The 20,785-nt window shown below is 46.3% G+C and overlaps 1 protein-coding gene across 4 annotated transcripts in view; it reads left to right on the top strand.

Moving 5' to 3' along the window:
- The window catches only part of SERGEF (secretion regulating guanine nucleotide exchange factor), a 233,335-nt gene extending 215,765 nt beyond the window's left edge, over nucleotides 1-17,570 (top strand). For 2 of the 4 annotated variants that reach the window (XM_032240891.1, XM_032240890.1), the window contains one exon: nucleotides 17,205-17,570. In XM_032240891.1, coding sequence (XP_032096782.1) covers nucleotides 17,205-17,467 — 263 coding nt within the window. In that variant the 3' untranslated portion in view covers nucleotides 17,468-17,570. The remainder of the gene's footprint in view (nucleotides 1-17,204) is intronic. The other 2 variants (XM_032240895.1, XM_032240899.1) reach the window with 2 other exon arrangements.
- Nucleotides 17,571-20,785: the final 3,215 nt, after the last annotated feature.

Genomic DNA, 20,785 nt, shown 5'->3' with positions numbered 1-20,785 from the left:
CAGGCCAAGTTTAAAGTCTGTCCTGTGTAGCTCAGCTTGCACAGTCAAGTGACGGCTTATTCAGGTTTCATACCCAGCCGCTCTGTGGCCCAATTTAAACTACCCAGGGCTTTGGGTTTCTTGAAGGACAAATGGATGGATTCCTCCCTACCTTTGGGCTCAATAAGTGGTATTCATGGTAACTGATATCTAACTTTATAACATACAAAATGCCTCTATTCAGTCTTCCATGAGCCTCACCACAGGACTGGAATTGTCAGAACAGTAGCTCCATGTATGGATGAAGACACTGAGGCTCAGTCATAGGGAGTGGCTGTATCTTCTGCACCCATCATCTGACTGTAACACTGGTGGTCTTTCCACAGCATGAAGGCTTTTGGGGTCTGCAGTTCTTTTAGGATATGATCCCAATGAGGTAAAGACTTCTAGGCTTGGAGTCAAAATAGCTTGATTTTGATCACGGCCCTGTCACTTACAAGTTTGCAGCTCTGTAGTGAGCCTCCCCTCTTCCCAAGGTGCTTGTTTCCTGACATTCTTGCTTCAGGGTTATGGTGGAGCTGATGGAGCTTTGGAAGGCCTAAAACTCCACATGAGTGACTGGGGAGAGGAGCACTGTCTCCATGAGCCACCTTGAGCTCAGCAAGGCTATACTCCCAGCACAGCCAGATATGCTGTAGAATTACAGCCTGGGTATATTGGAAAGTACACTTCATTGCCCTGAAGCATAAACCATCAGAGCCAGGAGGGCCCTTGGAGATCACATACCTGGTGCTTTCAGTTTATGGGTGTGGAAACTGAGACCCTGTGAGAGGTAGTGACTCGCCCAAGACAATGTGTTGAGTTAGTGGCAGAGCCGAGACTTACAGCCCAGGTCTGACACCCAGCCCTGCACTGCCATGGAACCATGTGGCTGTCAGGAAGGGAAAGTTCTACATTTGCTCTTGCTCTGAGTGCCTCACTTGAATTCATTTTAAAGCATTAGATAAAGGAAGAGTTTCTCAGAGAACTGTGTGCATCAGACAGTATTTTCAACAATCTTGGTTTTCTAATTATTTTTTGTTATGAAAGCAATATATGATCATGGAAGTAAATTGGGATAATAGAGAAATGTTCTATTTAGAAGACAACAAATTGAGCGAACTTCTTAGCCTTCAGAAAAGATATTCTTTAGGTGGAGGCTTTTAGACTGATGGTTCTCCAAACCCTGCAACACAGAGAGTAGGAGAGTAACAGTCCTTTGAGGCCTCTGAGGACTTAACTTAGTTCTATGGACCTGAAATAGTCAGATATACCACTAATGGTAGTAATGATAATAGTTGTTGGCATTTGGAGGGTCTCTTCCAGATAACAAACAACTTTTTCATGGGTGTTCTCATGATTCTTTGATTGTTAGAAGAATCCGGTAAAGTAGGGAAAACAAATATTATGTTTCCATTTTGCAAAGGAGAAATCTGAACCCAAGAGAGATTAAGTAATAGTGGAGCTACTGACTGCAAACAAATACTTGGCATAAAGAAGGAAGGCACCTAATAAATATTTGCGAATAAACAAATGATTGAATGAAAGCTGACTCCTCTTGAGGGAAGCCTCTAGAAATCATTTTGTCCAGTGGTTCCGAGGGAGAAGCAAGAATCAGCCTTGGTCATACAATCTGGTAGGAACATAGGCCCCACTAGGTGTCTAATCCTTGGATACCTCATCCACTGCCCTTCCCCCGTACCACAACTGCACTGTGCCAGAAAACAAATGACACAGCGAGAATAACAAAATGGTTTCCATGGCAATGCTTAGTGGCTGGTGCCTGTCAGGATGCCTCAGACAAACACTAATCTGAACCCTCAGCTAGAACGTGTATGAAATGTTACTTATTCCATGCAAGGGGTCCATGGAAATGGGAGGAAGGAGAAGGGATGACACCATTTGCCATGTGACCCTGTATTAGAGGATTTTCCCAGATTTACTAAGAGCTGGCTTCAAGATAGACCAAATGGAGGAGGGCTGCAAAGTAGATCCTGGGCAGGAGATGTGGGCAATCCCAGCAGCAGATGGGAAGATGGGGAAGGGAACAAGTGTCCAGTGAGCATGTGTCACATGATGGATTCTGTGCTGCGCACTTTACATATTCATTTAAAAAAACGAAGGCAAGGAAAAGATGACTGTCCTCATTTGCAGATGAAGAAACCAAGAATTAGGTATATATAATAGGTGACAGAGGCCAGACCAAATCCAAGCCTGTCTGGCTCCAAAAGCTACTGAGCAGCAACAACTCCTTCCCAGTTCTATGACCCACCGGGTGAGGACTTGAGATGTATACTGCCCAGCTGGCTTTCCTTCATCTCAGGAAGCAGAGGGTTAGCCTACAGACAGATGGATGAGTGCTCATTTGAAGGGCTGGGATGGACTAGGCTAGGCTAGGCCTGCCAGGACAGGGTTGATCCTAGAGCTGGAGGTGGTCTATTCAACCTGAGCTCTAGGCTGAGGCTGCAGCTGCCCTACAAAATGCCTTCAGCATGGGCTGTCCTGACTGCCCTGCCACATACGTGCACGTGCACACGCAATACAGCAGCTCCTTCAGATTGGTGATTCCAGTGGATGGTCTGCCCAGCACTTGGATTTGGGTTCCCCTCAAGGGAACGAGCCCCTCCTGGGGCAAGTGACAGCTCTCCATTGCTAAAAGAAATATTTATTGAGCACCTTTTATATATCCATACCTTTTCTAAGTGCTGGGAATACAGCAGTTGAATGAACCAAATTTTTTGCTCTCATGGAGCTTTTCATTATGGTGGGGAAACAAACAAAAGTATATGATGGGGCATTATGTTCTGGAAGGAAAATTAAGCAGTGTAAAGAGATGAAAGGATGAAATTGGGTTATCAGGGAAGGCCCTCTGAGAAAGTGCCATTTGAATGATGCCCCGATTGAAGGGAGGGAGGGAGCCATATGGTTGTCTGGGGAGGAGCGTTCCAGGCAGAGGGAACAGCCCATGCAAAGGCTAAAGCTGGAAGCATGATTAGCCAGTTGGAGGAACAGCAAGGAGACCAGTGTGGCTGAAAAGGGGCGCATGAGAAGAGGTGAGGATGAGAGTGGCAACAATGGACATCAGAGAGCTAGCTGGGACCAGATGGTATAGAACCTTATAGGCTAAGGTCTAGACTTTGGTCTAGACTCATTTTCTTCTGAGCTAGAATGCCATTGAAGGATTCACACTCTGAGATACAAGTGCCTTGCCTCGGCCGTAAAGTCTCTGGCCCCTTGTCTGGGAGGGGAATCTGCCACTTGGGGCTGAGCACACAGGAGGATGAGTAGTCCCTGCTGGGGACATGTATAGTCATGTAGGGAGGGAGCCCAGTGGGACTCCCCAAGCTTCCTTATCTTCATTTCTGTATTTATTCTTAGAACCAATGCTTAAGTGTCTTTCAGGGCTGCCTCATTTTTGGGTGACCTCATACTCCCTGGGAATTCGATGTCCCAAGGAGAGTCTGGCTGCAGGGTCTCATGCAAACAGTGCATCCTTTGGGAATGCCTCTGCTCCTACTGACACCCTGACCCAGGAGAGGAGCTCTCTGCCTGGGTTTCCCAGCCCAGCAGTCCTGGCAGCTCACCAGGGTTAGAGAGGAATGCTGCTTCCAATGGGACCAGTAGGAGAACTTGGGCCAGTGGTTATAATTATCTGAAATGGTAATTTTCCTTTCAAACATTACGTGTTTTTTATGAAGTAGGGACATTCACAAAGGCAATTTATATTTATTAGCCCATGTAGTATGTATGTATCCCAGTCAAGCACTTCAGTCAAGATAAAACAAAAACTGAAGCTATAATTTAGAGTGGTAAAGGCTCCAAATTAGTCCCCACAGAACCATAAGCACAGTGTTACCTCTTGAGCTGCCCACTGCTCACCTGGTAGCTCCTACCATTTGTCATTCACACAGCTTCCCAGGTCTGGTCTTGGGTTTATAATCTCTTAGGCTCACCAGAGCTCTCTATTTGGGGAATACATCCATTCATTCATGTCTAATAGGAGCTCACATCTTAAAATGTCCAAAACAGAACTCATGATTTTCTCCCCCAAGCCTATTTCTCCTCCAGGCCTCCTCAACTTCATAAATAGCACTACCATCCACCCATTGCTCAAGGAATCAGTTTTAATTCCTATCTCTCTGTATGTATAATCTATTAGCAGGTCCTAGAAATCCTTCCTCCAAAACAGTTTATAAATCTATTTCTCTCCGTCCCCACTGCTACCAGCCTACTTCAAGCCACCTTCATGCACTGCCTGGTCCTCTGCAATGCAGTAGCCTCCTAAATCAGCTCCCTGCATTTTGCCTTTGTAATCCAGCCTTTAGAGAGCAGCCTTTTCAAATGTAAATCAGAATTTGTCATTCCCTGCTTAAAACCCTCCCTAGCTTCTCAGCATGCTCAAACTTCTAACTCCTCACCTGGCATCCCAAGGCCCTGCTGCCCCTTCAGTCTTAAGGCCTGCCTCTTCCTTGGCTCACTTGGCCCCAGACACACATGGTCACCCTCCTTGCTATTATCTAGAACAGGCAAAATACCTTCCTATTTCCGGCCTTTGTATTGTCATTTCTTCTACCTGGCAAGTTCTTACCACAGGTATGGGTAGCTCCTTCTTGTCCTTCAGGTCACAGCTCAGGGGCCACATTATTGGGGAGGACTTTCCGACTACCTGCCCTTCTGAATCATATCACTGTTTTGTTCATAACAGTGATATTACTGGCTGCATTCTGTTGACTTGTATGCCTACTTGCTTGTGTTTCCCCCATTAGAGTGTAAGCCCCTTAAGGACAGGGACCTTGTGTTTTGTTTGCTGCTATATTCTCTCCAACTGCTTGAATATTATAGGTACTCTATAAATATATATCCACTCACTTATTCTGCAACTCTGGCAGATGAAAAGATAAATAAGTAGGCAAAACACAGAGGATTTTTAGGGCAGGTAAACTATTCAGTATGACATTGTAATTTGGTAGATCCATGTCATTATACATTTGTCAAAATCCATATAATGTACAACACCAAGATCACCCTTAATGTAAGCCACCCACTTTGAGTGCCAATGGTGTGGGATGTTGGTTAGGAAGGCTGTGAAGTAAGTAGAGGCAGGGGGTATTATGAGAACTGTCCACACCTTCTGCTTAATTTTACTATTAACCTACATTTTCTCTTAAAAATTGTTTAAAAGGAAAGAAATTCATTAATATATATTTAAAGTATTAACCCATTGGTTTTTTTCTATTTTGAACTATAATAATGTTTGACATGAAGTTTAATAAAATTTTGCTGTCTAGAAAATTAAAGATAAATAAGAGAAAGACTGTCTTTCCTTGGGGGTTTGATCCATCTTAGGAATTAGCCACTGCCTGGCCTTTCTGAGCAAATTTTTTCAGGACCTCATCTCCCTGCACTGTCACTATAGGATGGACGCTCAGCTCTCTAACCCAGCACTTGGGCTTGGTGGGAGCCTAGTTGATATGTACAGAATGAATTGAACTGAGTTGGGCATAGCACCAAACACAGAACATATACTAAGTAGGTATAATATTTATTCGGTGATTGGAAACCCTGAAGAGAATTCTATCTCAGGTTTGTGTCATCCTTCCCCATGTGAACTCTAGTACCCCTAATCTTCCTGCATGTGGATTCTTCTGGACCTGCCACTGGATTCCAGAGCAGACTTCTTGTACCACCTCCACTATTGCCCTAATTCCCTTGCTTCCTCTTCTGCTCACTGGTGATTCCCAAAGAGGCTTGAGGAGAACAATGTAAGGATGCTCTGGTGGTGGCCAGGCTTCAGGAATGGCTACAGTGCAGCTGCTCCTGGACCCAAAGTTGCATCCATTCCTCCGCCCCTCTGCTAGTGCCCCTCAGAGGTTGCCATGTTCATTTAATAAGATGACTTATAATGGAAACAACCTGAAAGTTCCAGCTCTGAAACACCAGCATATGGGCCAGGCCAGGCACAAGACAGGAGAACAGGTCATGCAGAAACTGTTTAGGAGTATATACAGGCCACAGGTTCAGCAAGGGGAAGCAGACTTGGCCTCCAAAGCAGCGAATGTGGCCTCAGGCTAAGCTAACAGGGATAGAGCCTCTGGGACTATGTGTGCCTCTTGGTAGGCTCTTCAACTCTGGACCCCTCAGCCAGCTCTGGGTACCATACTTCTAGAGGGATGCTGACAACTGGGAATCTGCTGAGGGGACTCTGGTTGGCAAGCTGCCAGGTTGTACAGAGGGAGGAGGTATCACCAGGAGTGAAGAAATCTTAGAGGACAGGAGAGCAACACCTGAAGGGATTGAAATTTGAAGGTGCTGTGCGCATGCCCTTGCTGCTCCATCAGCCGGGGCCACCTTTCTTATGGCAGCACCAGGCTCCACAGCAGACCTGCTGGTCCACAGCCTCGCTGTTGTACCACATCACAGGGTGTGCTTGCTTCTGGACCTCTCCCAGACTGTTTCTTCATCCACAGAGTGTGACCAAAATACCTTCTTCCCAGAGCTGTTAAATGAGATGGGTGATACAAAAGCCCATAACACCATATGTGATCATAGTAGGCCCTCAAGAGGGTTAGTTTCCTTTTCTGCCCCCTCTCCCAGGGAAGCCAATAAGCCCAGAAAGCCAGCAGTTCTAAGAGAGAACACAGGATTCAGAAAGACAGTCTGTAGGGAGGATTTCAGTTGTTTATAAAACAGGCCAACATGTTTCCACCTTGTAAGTTCTAAATCCGTCATCCTAGCTCCCTAGATCTAAGAATAGTCACCCACTGGAGCCAACGTGCCACAGCACGCTCTCACTGCAGGTGACTGAGGAACTGTGTCCACAGCAGCCTCAGCAGCCTCCTACTCCTGGGGCTGGGGGTGGGGAGGGCTGGCCTCTGCCTGTCCCAGCTTGACTGTTTTTGAACCACACCCAAATGCAGTTTTCTTTTCCATGCAGTGTTGATCTAATACCTGTCTCACTGGGCTGCTGTCAGATGAGGTGCCTGCAGTGATGTGAGGGGGTAGTTGAGAGCAGTGGGGAGGTAGGCCAGTGGGGACCTTTGGCACGGCATTGCCCCACTGTAGGCCTTGGTGTCCTCCTATGTAAAGGGAAAGTGATTGACAGAGAGAACTAGACAACCTTTTGAGCAATGGAGTTCTAGAAGAGTTTCCAGATCGGTCCTAGCCTTGCAGGTTAGAACCCATCAATTCAACACACTTTTATTTATCACTTGAGCCAAGGCCTTTCTTCTATCTGGTTTGAAGGAGCCAACCTGAGGAGCGTGTTTCTGTCCGCTCTACTCTTCCGCATCCACCTTCCTTCTTTCTCTTATACACATCCATATCCATTCATACCACCACACAATTCTCCAGGGTTGGAAGGACTTTTGGTTTGTCTGAGTCTAGCCTCTGCCCACTGTGGGGCTGCCCTGGGGGCTCAGGACCTCTGGCAGATCACCAGCTGTGTTCCAGAGCAGTCTTCCAGTCATTGCAGCATTCTTCCTGATAGCGAGCGCCTATCATCATGCCCAGGGCTGCTGCTTCCCACATCCATGGGTTCTCTTTTGGCCCTCTACGAGAGAGCAAGCAGCTCCATTCTCTCACTAGCCATCCATTCATTCATTTGCCCTTTCATTCACAAAACAGCATTGAGAACTAACATATGCCAACCACTGTTTCAGGTACTGGGATATAGCAGCAAACAAAGCAGAGTCCCTACTCTCAAAGAGCTTGGGTTTGGTTAGGAGAGAGAGATCATAAGATAAATAAACTGTAAAAAAAGAATGAAGAAAAATAAAGCAGGTGAAGAGATAGACGGGAGTAGAGGTAGAGTGCTATTTCATATAGAGTTGTCAGGGAAGGCCCCTCAAATAAGGCGACACATCAACAAATATCTGAATAACATGAAGGAATGAACCTGTGGCTATCAGGGCCAAGAGCATTCCAGATAGCAGGAACAGCAAGTGCAAAGGTCCTGAGGTAAGTCCTGTTTGAGGAACAGTAAGAAAGTCAGTGTCACTATGGTGATGTTAGTGGAGTGGATCGTGGTAGAACATGACGTCAGAGGAGGAGCTGGAGACCAGCTGTTGTTTATTCTGAGTAAGAGAAGAAGCCACTGAAGGATTCTAAACAGTGCAGTGCCTTCTCTGACACAGGTTTTAACATAATCACTCAGGTTGCTGTGTGGAGACTAGAACATGCAGGGATATAGAGGCAGCAGAGAGACCAGTTGGGTAGCTCCTGAGGGGTGATAGGGCCTGTGAAAAGTGGACAGATCCTGGGTGTATTTTGCATATTACCTTCCCAAAACCCTTTTTCCACAGGCCCTCCCCTTTTCTTACCTGGTGGACAGCCACAGCCTCCTTGCTGGCCTCCTTGCCTTCAACACTCACCCCCCATCTACTACTCATACCTTATTCTTAGGGTGCTGTGGATCCTGGTCTGAAGGGGACCCTAAGCCAGCCTGCTGTCTCACATAACAGCTTTCCCTGAAGCAATCTGGGCCACAAACCCAAAACATCCCCCAAGTAATTCTGTGCGTGAACAGCCACACTTCTTGATTCTGGAATAGCTTCTTCCTGTTGCCTCAGCTCCTGTCTCGAGGGTATCCTTGGCCCTGGAGAGTGATGGATGGACTAATTCCTGAAAGGACCTGACTTAGTCCATTTTTTACTGTGATAACAGAATGTCACAGACTGGGTAATTTATAAAGAAAAGAGATTTATTGAGCTCAATAAATGGTTCTGGAGGCTGGGAAGTCCAAGATCATGGGGCCACATCTGGGGAAGACCTTCTTGCTGCATCATAACATGGCAAAAGGGCAGGCAAGCATGGAAGACAGAGAGAAAAAGAGACCAAACTCCCACGACAGTTAACTCATTCCCACAGTTACAGCATTCACCCATTCATGAAGACAGAGCCCCCATGACCTAATTGCCTCTTAAAGGTCCCACTTCTCAACACTGTTGCATTGGGGATTAGTTTCCAACACATGTACTTTTGGGGATGCATTCAAACCATAGCAGGACCCAATACTGAGAGTGCCTGTGTCCTCTGCCAGGCCCAATAGGACCATCGTCCTCATAGCCATTCTCATGGCCGTTCTCTGCATGGCCTCCTGGGTCAGTGTCTCCTAGGTCATCCTTCCCTCTATGCTACCTCTGTCCCTTAGAAATACTATTATTTTTAAAATCATCATCTGTGTTATTGCTTTTTAAAATATTTGAACAAAATAGAGAATGAGGTTCACCCTTCCCCTACTCCCTCTCTTCCTCGGATACTGTTCTCAGTTTGGGATGTATTCTTTTCAATTTGTACATATAAAAATATATAGGGGCTTTACATAATTTTATGTTTTAAAAAAGTTTGTTTTGGTTTTGGTTTTGGTTTTGGTTTGGTTTTGGTTTTTGTTTGAGACGGAGTCTCGCTCTGTCTCCCAGGCTGGAATGCAGTGGTGCAGTCTTGGCTTACTGCAACCTCCACCTCCTGGGTTCAAGCGATTCTGCTGCCTCAGTCTCCCCAGTAGCTGGGACTACAGGTGCATGCCACCACACCCAGCTAATTTTTATATTTTTAGTAGAGATGGGGTTTCACCCTATTGGTCAGGCTGGTCTTGAACTCCTGATTTTGTCATCTCACCTTGGCTTCCCAAAGTGCTACAATTACAGGCATGAGCCACCGTACCCAGCCAAGGAAAGTTCTAATATGTAAGGATCCTGGTCTGAAGGGGGCCCTGGGTTTTCTAAAATAATTGTCTATTGATGAATATTCTGGGGTCGTCCCAGTCTCTTGCAGTTGGAAACAGTGCTACAGTAAACACCATCGTCCATGTCCCCTTGTGTACACACGCCATGAGTTCCCGTAATTGTCTCTTCCCACGGCTGTGTTCCTCAGTGGATGGGGACCCTGAGGGCACAAACTGAATTTTCTTCTCTGGGTCTGTGTGCAGCACAAGTCCTAAACCAGAAAAGGGACCCACATGATGGAATAAGTGCACTCAGATTGGGCAAGAGCATGACAATGTGAACAGCCTGGGTGAATTCAGGGAGCAGACAGCAAGCCTGTGGGGCTGGAACACTGAGTTGGGGAACAGGGATGATGATGGGTAGAGGGACAGACTACAGAGAGCCTTGAGGGCCAGCTAAGGGCCTGGACTTGGTCTCATAGGTGGCGTGGAGACAGGAAATTTTCCATGGGAGGACCTAGTATAGGCTGAGTTTCTGCCTCATTTCTCCCACCCAGGCCAGCAGCCTCCGCGTAAAGGATAAAGCAGCAGTTGCAATTGTGTGGCCAAGAGTGGTGAGGACCCAATCCCCTTTTTCCATCCTGCTGTTGCCACCTAGACCCAAATACTGCAGGAGGCTCCACTTCTGGGATTCCTCACTCCCCATTCCTTGCTCACAGCAGGACCCTAGGGACCATTCCGCCCATTGCTGCCAAAAGGATGTGATCCCTATGAGCTTGGGTGCTAAATACGCAGAAGTGTTTCCCAAACTTACCCTGCTCCGAGGCCTGCCCCATCCATCCTGACATGTACTAGAATCCAGAGCCCTCCTCTCTATGAGGGCACTCAAACCTCACCCCTTCTCTCCGTTAGCCTGTAGTGCAGAAGAGCAGTCCTGACTGTTGGTCTCAGCCTGGGCATGCTCTTGGACAGGAGGGGACAGCATGGACCATTAGCTGCCTAACTTCTTGTGCTCATCTCTCCCTCCTCTTCCTACTGCCCAGCAGATGCAGAAGGGGGCAGGGCCTCAGCCCCAGTGCTCACAGGGCTCAGGGAGATTTCTGCTCCTCTACATAGTGTCTTTCTCCCGCCAGCTGGAGTTCTTGCCTTCCATCACTTCCTGTGTTCCCATAGGTGGCCTGTTACTCTGTACCTTTTCTTAATTACCTGGGAAACAGTGTTTTTGCTAGAGAGAACAGTATAATATTAAATAGAAGAGGGCCTGGAGCCAGACTGTCTTGGTTCGAATCCAGCTCTCCCTCTTGTTACCTTGCACAGTTCACATCTCTCTGCAAAATGGGGATAATATTAGATTGCACTTCACAGGTTTGTTGTGATGATTCAGTGAATGAATACTTGCAAAGTACTTACCACAGGGCCTGGCATATACCAAGTATTCAATGATTCTGTTACCATTTTCACATGGTTTGGAACTAGTGAAGGAGCCTGAGATTCAGGAGTCCTGGATTCTAGTCCTGACTAGAATAGCTGTGTGACTAAGGCAAGTTATTTTACCTCTCTGAGACAGGTTCTTCCTCTGTAAAGTGGAAGTAGTAATACCTCTGAGGGGTGCTGTGGAAATTAAGGTGACATTTTTATGAAATGTCACCATCCCTGGGCCACAACCCTCATCCTTATGGTCAGAGGTAGTGGCTACGACTCCAGCTATCGCATCTACATTCCCAGTGACAGGATGGAGGAGGGACAAAGAAGAAGGAGCAAAGAGTGTATGCCATCTGTCTTTTAAGGAAAAGTCCCATAAGCGATTACAGAACATTTCAGCTTCACCTCCACTGATCACACCTAGCTGCAAGAAAGGTTGGGAAATGTCTTTATTCTGTGATTCAGGGGACAACCAGGAGGCTCAGCACACGTGCTCAGGTGTTTATTCCTCCTTGGCAAGGCCCTCCAGCAGAAATGCTGCCCCCTCTCTAGCGCTGGGCTGCAGTCCCAGCACCATAAGGCCCGGTGCAGACTTAGTTGCCAAGAAGCTCAGGCAGGTGCCACAGGCCTGAACAGATTTGGGTATTGTGTCCAGCTTGTGCCAGGGACCCTGCCGGTCCCGAGGCTCTGTTGCCTGCAGGGCTTTTAGGCTGACACAAGTGTGGTGGGCTGTGAGCTCCATCACTCGTCACAGCCTAGATTGAGCCCTGTGAGCAGGGGGCCTGAACTCCAAGGGCTTAGGGAATCCCTCTGTAAATATGGGGCTCTTTACCCAAGGCTCAGCCATGTGCCTTGGGACTAGTAAAGCAGATCTCCATCCACCAGGTGGGATTCTGGCATCTTTGAGGACCTGACAAGTGCCAAGCACACTGCAGAGAGCCCTCTGTAAAGCCAGGAACCATCCTGTAACTTACCTGTTTTGAAAACCGGATGTTCCACGTTCCATGTGGCTTAGGGAGAGGCTTTCCGTAGGCCACTTTCCTTCCTCGCACTTCTATGTGAGAGCAGCTTACACAGTAGCCTCCTGCTGAGTCTGGAGGGCCTTGCTATCTTCACTGTGCCCTCAAAAAGGTGGCCCTAAGTGAGGTTAGTGGGTGATGAAACCCATTCTAAAATGCTGGAGGAGCTTATTACTGAAAGATGTCCTGCTGCAGGTCCTTCTGTTAAGAGGATAACCAATCCTTTGCTTTCTGAGTTCAGCATCCTGGCTTTTTTTTTTTTTTTCTATAGGCTTAAGTGTTTGGAAACCCCAAACTTCCTGTCATTCCACTCTAAGCCTTTCTGCTGCTGCCACTCCGTCTCCTCTGTGCCGTTTGCCACTGGTGTGGCTTTCCTTGCCTTTTCCTCCTCTTCCCATGGTCTGCTTTCCATATGCATTTGAGCTGTCACTGTGTCAGGCATGGTGCTGGGCACTGCTCCTCCTGACAACCCTGTGAAGTAGGTGGGGACCTGTGTACCATGATCGCACAGCCATGTGGTAAAGTGGGACCCAGGACAGCACAGCATAGTCCATAGGCCATAGTCTATAATATGTGTGGGGCAGGGGTTGGCAAACTATGACCAAATCTGACTTGTAGCCTCTTTTTGTGTGATGCTGCAAGCTAAGAATGGTTTTTAAAGCGTTGTAAAAAAAGAATACATGACAGAGATCTAACATGGCCCTCAAACATGAAATATTTCCTATCTGCCCTTTATAGGGTAAGTTTGGCAAGCCCTGGGATATAACATGCAGACTTTAGCACAGATGCTGGAGCCATCCTGTCTGGGTTCTAGAGCCTCTGTTTCGTTCTCTCTAAAATGAGAATAATCAGTAAATTGTGGCTGCCTCACATGGTTGTTAGAATTAAATGAGATAAAGTAAACAAAGCACCTAACTCAAAGTCAAGCTTTCTTTGTAAGTAGTGAGGGCAGTGCGGGGGGTGGGGGTATATTTCTGGGCCTTTACCAGGCTTCTCGACCCAGTGGGCATGAAAGTCCTGGCTCTAGGCCTTTGGCTACCCCAGTCCCAGGCATAGCTTCCTCAGAGCGTGTTGCCTTTGGCTGGAGGAGAGGGACCTGCCAGCTCCCCACTGTGCTGTGTCCTGCTGGTAGGTCAGCTTTACCTTCCTCCCACTCCCATTCCTGCTGATGGTCAGCTGGTGCCACTCACCAGGGCTGGGCACAAAGCCCATACCAGGTGCTGAACTAGGCCCAAAGGTACCAGGCCTCTTCCACTCTCCCTACCTCGTGCCTCAGCAACCTGGCTGGAACCCCTGCTTAACTGCAGGAGGTGTGGCCTGGGGTTCATCCTCTCCGTATGCGCTTCCATGTCTGTGAGCCAAACAGGCAGACATCTGTGTTTCCCTAAACCCAAGGTTTTGGCCAGTGATTGCCTTCCTACTAGGGGAAAGGGAAGGTAAGGGCAATCCCGGGGCCCAGCTAGCCACCCTCTCAACAGAGTGGTCTGCAAAACAAATTTTAGTGGATAATGAGTTAAATGTAAAGACTTAAAAATTCAAATCACTGAAATATCAAAAAGAAGTTTTTACTGCATAGAACCATAAACTTATCAAAAGACTGAAAACAAAATTTTAAGTCAAACTGAGAAAAAAATAATAATGCTAAATCTGACAGAGAGAGAACTAATATTTTTAAAATCAAAGTCTTTCAAACACAAAGCTCTTAATAGGTAACAATAATAACAAACATTTATGTAGTACCATGTTCCAGGCACCATTCTGAGTATTTTTCATATACTACACTTACTCATATAACCCTTGTAAACAACTCTAATAAGATATTACGGTATTACTATCCCCATTTAACAGATGAGAGAACTGAGGTATAGAAAAGCTAAGTAACTTGCCTGAGGCAGCACAGCAAATAAGTGGCAAAGTTGGGATTTGAACCCAGTCCATCTGGCTCTTGGCCCTGAGTACTAAAACTCTTCTGTACTAACCAGGAAAAAGATATGAAGCAGACAGTACTCAAAGGAGGAAATATAAATATCTGATAAATGTTAGAATTATTATTTTTCTATTTCAGTGGTAGTCAAAAAATACAGATTAAAACAAGAGATACCATTTTGTTGTCTTCAAATTAGGAAGATCTTTCAACATTACAATACTAATTAATACCTGCAATGCTGGAGTAAGACAGAGACTCTCACAGATTGCTGAAGTTATATGCAAGTAGCCTTTCTGAAAAGTATTCTGGCAGTACTCAAAACAGTACTCAGGAGTCTCAGAAATTCCTATACTCTTTGGCCAGGAATTCCCATTCTAAGAATCTAATTTGAGAAAATAATTAGAAATAGACAAAGACTCATGCATAAAAATGTTCATAGCAATGCTATATAAAATAATGACAAATTAGAAACAACCTATGGATCTGATAACAGAATGCAGGTTAAGTAAATTGTTTAATCTTCATAATGGGCAATTAGCCTGCCATTATAAATACATTTGTATTACAAAAGACGCCATAAACGAAATGAAGAGACAAACCACAGACTTCTGGAGAAGATACTTCCAATGCACATAACAACAAAGAATCGTAGAAACAAAATAATACACAAAGAATACTTGCAAATCAATAAGGAAAAGGCAAACAACCAAAAAACAAAACAGGCAAAGAATGTATATAGACAATTCACAGAAGAGGCAACTTCAACAGGTAATAAACATAAAGCGCTGCTGCTCCATCTCACTAGTAGTCAGGGAAACGCAAACTAATTGTACTCCTGAGAATAGCAAGAGTCTAAAGGTAAGGTATAGGGAAACAAATTCATATCTATTGTTGATGAGAATGTAAATGACTACAGTCATTGAAGACATATTTGGCTTCACTTACTAAAAGTAACATACAAGCCCCCATGACTCATATACTCCCAAGGATCACCCTGTACAAATACCAGTTTGTACAAGGAGACATGTTCAAAGACTTTCATTTCAGTACTGTCTATAATAGCAACCATATTGGTATTGTTTTGCATACCATATATTTTCAATTGTGTAATAAAACAGCAACAACGATATTATTAAATAGCTATCCATCAGAAGGGACATGAGTAAGTGAAATATGATTTATACATAATGGGATACTATGCACAGTTAAAATAACTGAACTAGATCTATAATTACCAGCTCAGATAAATTTCAAAAATAATGATGAGTGTAAAAAGCAAGTTGCAAAAGAAAAAAAAATGTGAATAATTCTATTTTTGTAAGTCTTTAAAACAAACTCAAAAGATCACAGTATTTAGGGACACATATATGTAGAAAAATATAAAACAAGCATGCAAATGATGTATACCAACTTCAAAATAGTGGTTACTTCTGGGAAAGAGGGTTAGATAGAGGGACAAGGGAGGTGGGGCTTAAACTGTATCTTTACGATTCTTTTTAAGAGAAGTGTTGAAGCAAATATGGCAAAATGTTAGCTAATGTTCTTAATCTGTGTGGGGATCTGTGTCTTTCTATTAAATTATTTTCTGTTCTTTTCTGCATATTGAGAAGAAAATTATTTTCAATTTACTTTTTTGTTTGTTTGTTTTTGAGACAAACTCTTGCTCTGTCTCCCTAGGCTGGAGTGCAATGGCATGATCTCTGCACACTGAAACCTCTGCCTCCCAGGTTCAAGTGATTATCTGTCTCAGCCTCCTGAGTAGCTGGGATTATAGGCATGTGCCACCATGCCTGGCTAATTTTAATTTACTTTTTCAATAACTTACAATCCATGGAGAAGTATTTGTGCTATAATGTTAAAAAGCAGGACAAACATATATACAAATATTTATAAATTTCACAAATTAAAGGGTTGAAAGAGATATCCAAAATACACCTAGTAGTGGACAAGGGCAAGATTCTGCAAGTTTGCTTTTCCTTATACCTCTGTATTGTCCATCATTTCTTTTCTTTTCTTTTGTCATGAAGATGTATTATTTTTATGTCCAGAAAATTTTTTTTAAACAGCCACGGGACAATGTCTAAATCCTAGGAAGATGTGTTATGATGGGTGGGCTGTTGGAGTTACCTGGGCATAAATGCTAGCTTGGCCACTTTATAGCTGTATGAATTTGTGCATTCTTATGCCTATGCAGCAAAGACCTATTGAGCACCCACTGTGTACCAGGCACTGTCCTAGAGATATAGCAGTGAAGAAAGTATATATGCTTCTTCCCTCACCACAGAGTGCAGTCTAGTGACGAGGGGATGGTAAACACATCACCACACAAATCATCCCTTACTACAAAGTGCCAGGTCCTCATGAGGGCAGTCACGAGAATCTGATTTGGAGTGGGTGGCCGGGGACCTTGGCCTCTGAGCGACAACTGGAATGAAAAATATGAAGAGGTCTGGAAGCCCCGTAACAGAGGGCTTTGAGAGATAGGAAGGCCCTCTTGGGCGTATTCAGGGAACAGAAAGCCAGGGTTCTGAATGCAAAGAGGGAAGGGAAAAGTTGTGCAAGGTGAAGCTACCAGGATAGTCAGGAGCCGGATCACTCTGGCCTCATGGGCTAATGGAAGGCCTCCTTAAGGACGGTGGAAAGTCACCGAAGGGTTTTAAGCAGCAGAGTGACATGTGATTAGATCTGCAGTTGTTGAAGATAGCCTTGATGCTCTTTGAAGATCAGGGTGGATGGGGTGAGCAGCTGGGTTGTTAGTTGGCCATTGGCAGGGCCCAGGTAGGAGAAAATGGTGGTCTGAATCAGGCTGGAGCTGACTAAGGAGATGGAGAAATGTGGGGAAAGATTTGAGATGTTTTTGAGGCAGAGCCGGTAGGTCTGGTGATGGATTATGTGTGGGGGTGACAGTAGGGGAGGGCCGAGGAGGAAAGCCAGGTTTGGAACATGAACAGCCATGGGTTTTGTGGGAATGGGAAGCATGCCTCGGGGCGGGAGGACAGCAGGGAAGTAGGGAGAGGGAGCATGCCACCACATGTCCTTAAGCTTCAGCGTCTTCCTGTGATAACTGGGGTTTATGATGGTACCTGCACCCTCAGGGTGCAAGTTTCAGCCCTATTATCCAAAACCTCTTCAAAGCCGTCTTCCCTCTCCTTTGCAGGTGGTGTGTGTTACTCTTGGGGCTGGAACGAGCATGGCATGTGCGGAGATGGTACCGAAGCCAATGTCTGGGCCCCGAAGCCTGTGCAGGCCCTGCTGTCATCGTCAGGACTCCTTGTGGGCTGTGGGGCTGGCCACTCCCTGGCCCTCTGCCAGTTGCCAACTCACTCTACATTGGGCCAGGAGCCCAAGGTCACCTACCTTTCCCCAGATGCCACTGAGGACACTGAATCTCAGGAAGCCATGGACAAAGAGAGAAACTAGAAGGAAAGACAATCGGAAACTTCAACCCAAAGTCAATCTGACTGGTCCAGAAATGGGGGACTGTGACAGAGAATCTTTAATAAAGTGGCCTTTCCCACCAAAAGCCTCCCCAGAGAATTGCATCATTGGTCTGTGGGGTTGGCCCAAGAAGGGCTCAGGAGGCAGTGATGGTTGCGCTGACCACAAACCAGAATGACGGCAGCTGCATGCCCAGCGCCTGGGGCTCAAGGAGACAGATATGCTTTCTACTCAGCAGAGGAGAATGAAGGGTTAGGTCTTCACTAAAGACATGGAAAGCTAACATGCCAGCAGGAAGGCTCCAGGCTGTCCCTGCCTGGTGGAGATAGAAAACCCAGTTCCAGCTCCTTCATTATTTTAGCCCAGCAGCCCTCAATTCAGCAAAACAAAGGGTTCCTGGACCATGCCTAGAGCAGCCCCTCCTGGGGTTTTATTTTGAAGGCCCAGAGCACATGGTTTTCTAGTTCAAGGTTACTGAGGTACCCTGATCAGGTGACTGGATACTTAAACAGGAAAGAGCTCTTATCTTGGTGACTGGGGGCAAAGGAGAAGGTTCTAGAGAAGGGGTGGAGGGGAGTAGAGATGAGTACATGGAGGAAGAGTCAAGACTTCTGAGAAGACCCCGTAGAGGAAAACCCTAGGACAGATAAGAGAGGCTAGAGCCAAAGAAACTCTCAGAAGATTTGTCTTCATCTGAGTCAGCTAGGACTCTGGAGCTTGTTTGTGTGACTGTAATTGCTAAAATGCATAGTTTCAGATGAGGGACAGGCCACAGCATGGGAAGGGTAATCTATAGGGATAGCAACATCAAAGACTCTGACCCCTGACTGCCTGCCACACAAACCCTGTGCAGGAGGAGGGCCCTCAGGTAAGATGGGGACCAGGCCAGATCCCCACTCCCTGACTTCCCTGTGGCTCTGGGGACATACCACCTTTCTTCTCTCTGCTGTGACTGGCAACAGGCCTTTGGCCAGAGGACCTCAGAGAATGGACTTGATCTGGAGAACCATGTGGCAGTGTTGTCAGCTAGGCAGCCCAAGTCTATGGCCCATCCCACGCTGCCTCCTTGTGACTCAGGAGAGTGAGTCTGTGTGGGCTGGGCTGCAGTGGCTTCAGGTTACAAAATTCCACAATACCAAAGTTGGAGGCCCTTGAAAGACCACCTAGCCCTGTGGCTGTCACACTGTATCCTTTAGAGCCCTGGGAGTCTTCTGAGAACTCTGTGGCCACCTTGTGGGTAAAGGAGGCCAGGTAGAGAGAAGTCCAGGTTCTCCCCACAAAACACACACATCTTATTCCAAGCAGCTTTAGTTTTTTTTTTTTTCCGTATTATATATTGGGTTTCACATAACATTTCATTTGACAAGAGGTCCTTGAGAGTTTAAAAACCACTGATTTTATTCAACATTTTCATTTGTTCATGTGGAAAAATGGAGGCCAAAAAAGAGGAAGGGACCATCTCAAAGTCATAAACCTCATTACCAGGCCAGAGTCCTGATTGGGAAGTGACCCAGCTAAGTCCTTGAGTGAGACAAGTATGCGATAGAGGGTAGCCCCGGGGCCAGGAGTGAGTTCAGCTCAGGACAATCTTGAGCTTCCCAGGCCTGAACCCAGAGACCCCTGACAGCCATAGGCTGACCTTGAACATCATACATGGAGTCCTCCAAATATTGCACCCTAGAAACATGGCTGCCCTGGCCAGCAAACCCCTTGGTTCCCCACCTCTCAGAACCACTAGAGGCCAGTATAGTCTCCAAGAACCCGAGGAATGGGAAGAAGGATATCTCCATGCACTCTGAGCTTGACTTGCCAAGGTGACCAAACAAACCACAGAGATGGAGCAGTCAGATGGCCCAGAGGTGACCCATACTGGAGCAAGCCCAAGGTCACTGACCTACCACCCACTGTCCTACAGGCTTGTATCAGACACACTGGCCAGAAAGCAATCCCACACCAGACAGCACTCAGGCCCATACCTCCTAGACAGTTACCAGTCACAAAGAACCAATGCACTCTCTCTCACAAGGTTCCAGTTCAGAGCTCCCTTTGACCTCTTTCAGCACCTGCTGGAAGAAACCAAAATCCCAAGGCTTTTGCTGCTGAGTCCTAATGCCTCTCCCGTGGCCTTCTTGTGAGTGAGCACCAAAAAGAAGTGTCTTAGTGTTCCTTCCCAGCCTGCAACAGAATCAGGTGGTACACTAGCCCCTGAGCCCTTTGATGCAGAACCTCAGACTCTCAGAACTCAGCCAAGCCCTTCTTAGAAGCAGACAGGGTGCAGATAACCCACATGTGAAAGAATGAACGGCTCTTGGCACTAGAAGACATCATAGACCATCCCGTCACCTTGAGTTCCTCCATTTCTGCCTTTCCCGACGGCAGTGTTGGGCAGATGGGCTCTCTCCATGCTCCTTCACTGGTTGAATCTGATGAGTGTCTGAAAGCGCTCATCAGATGATGAGTGAGGAGGTGTTGACAATGTCTCCCAGATATTTTTTCTGCACCCTTTGATTGCTATTGGTTATTCTCACACTTTGTAGATGTCCAAGGCCCTCATTCCTAATAGCCTGTGAGCTCTTTGAGAGCAAAAGACCAGGTTTTGGTCCATTTTGGAGCCCCTTCGCCAAGGATGGGTTCCAGTATGGAGGAAGTGCCCAAAAAATATCCATGAATGAATTCATCAGGACATCCCACCCGCCATGGGGGATGAAGGTTAAATGAGTGGGCTCTCTGGTCCCCTTGTCACTACTCATGCTCTACTTTTAGCCCTTTTATAAATATCATAACCATTTGATAGCTAGTTTATGACATCATTCACCTGGTAAGCTAATGCGCCATGGGAGATGTGGCTATTTGAGAAAATACTCATTTTTAAAAACTACTTTTTTTCAATGAACTAAGTGAATCAGTCTTCATATTCCTCCTGGGTGAGAAGGAAGAAAGGGGAAGAGGAGAGCAGACCCCCAATCTGTGCTCCCAGGTCGTTGGCCTGGCCCCTGGAGTGACGGTTGAAGGTTGAGCATATACCAGGGTCAGTGAGATGTCTCCCTCCCTAACTACCATACTCACCCTCCCCTCCTGATCACAAGTACCCCATCATCCTTTGACACCCCCACCACACTTGGCCCTGGTGGGTTGTGAAGGCCATGAGATCAACCTTGGGTGAGACTGTGCTTAGGAATGGTGAATCCAGGCTGAAAGCCCTCTCACCAGCTCCAGGCATCCACCGCTTCTGGGTGAAGTGACTTAGTGATCAGTTGAAACTGGGAGTTAAGGAGTTAGTTGGGAAACTGTTGGGGGTGG

Source organism: Sapajus apella, unplaced genomic scaffold (assembly GCF_009761245.1).
Source record: "Sapajus apella isolate SASKATOON/1434 unplaced genomic scaffold, GSC_monkey_1.0 scaffold47, whole genome shotgun sequence".
In the NCBI taxonomy this organism is placed as follows: Eukaryota; Metazoa; Chordata; class Mammalia; order Primates; family Cebidae; genus Sapajus; species Sapajus apella.
The sequence above is the reverse complement of the archived record's forward strand: the minus strand, read 5'-3'. Positions and strand labels throughout refer to the sequence as shown.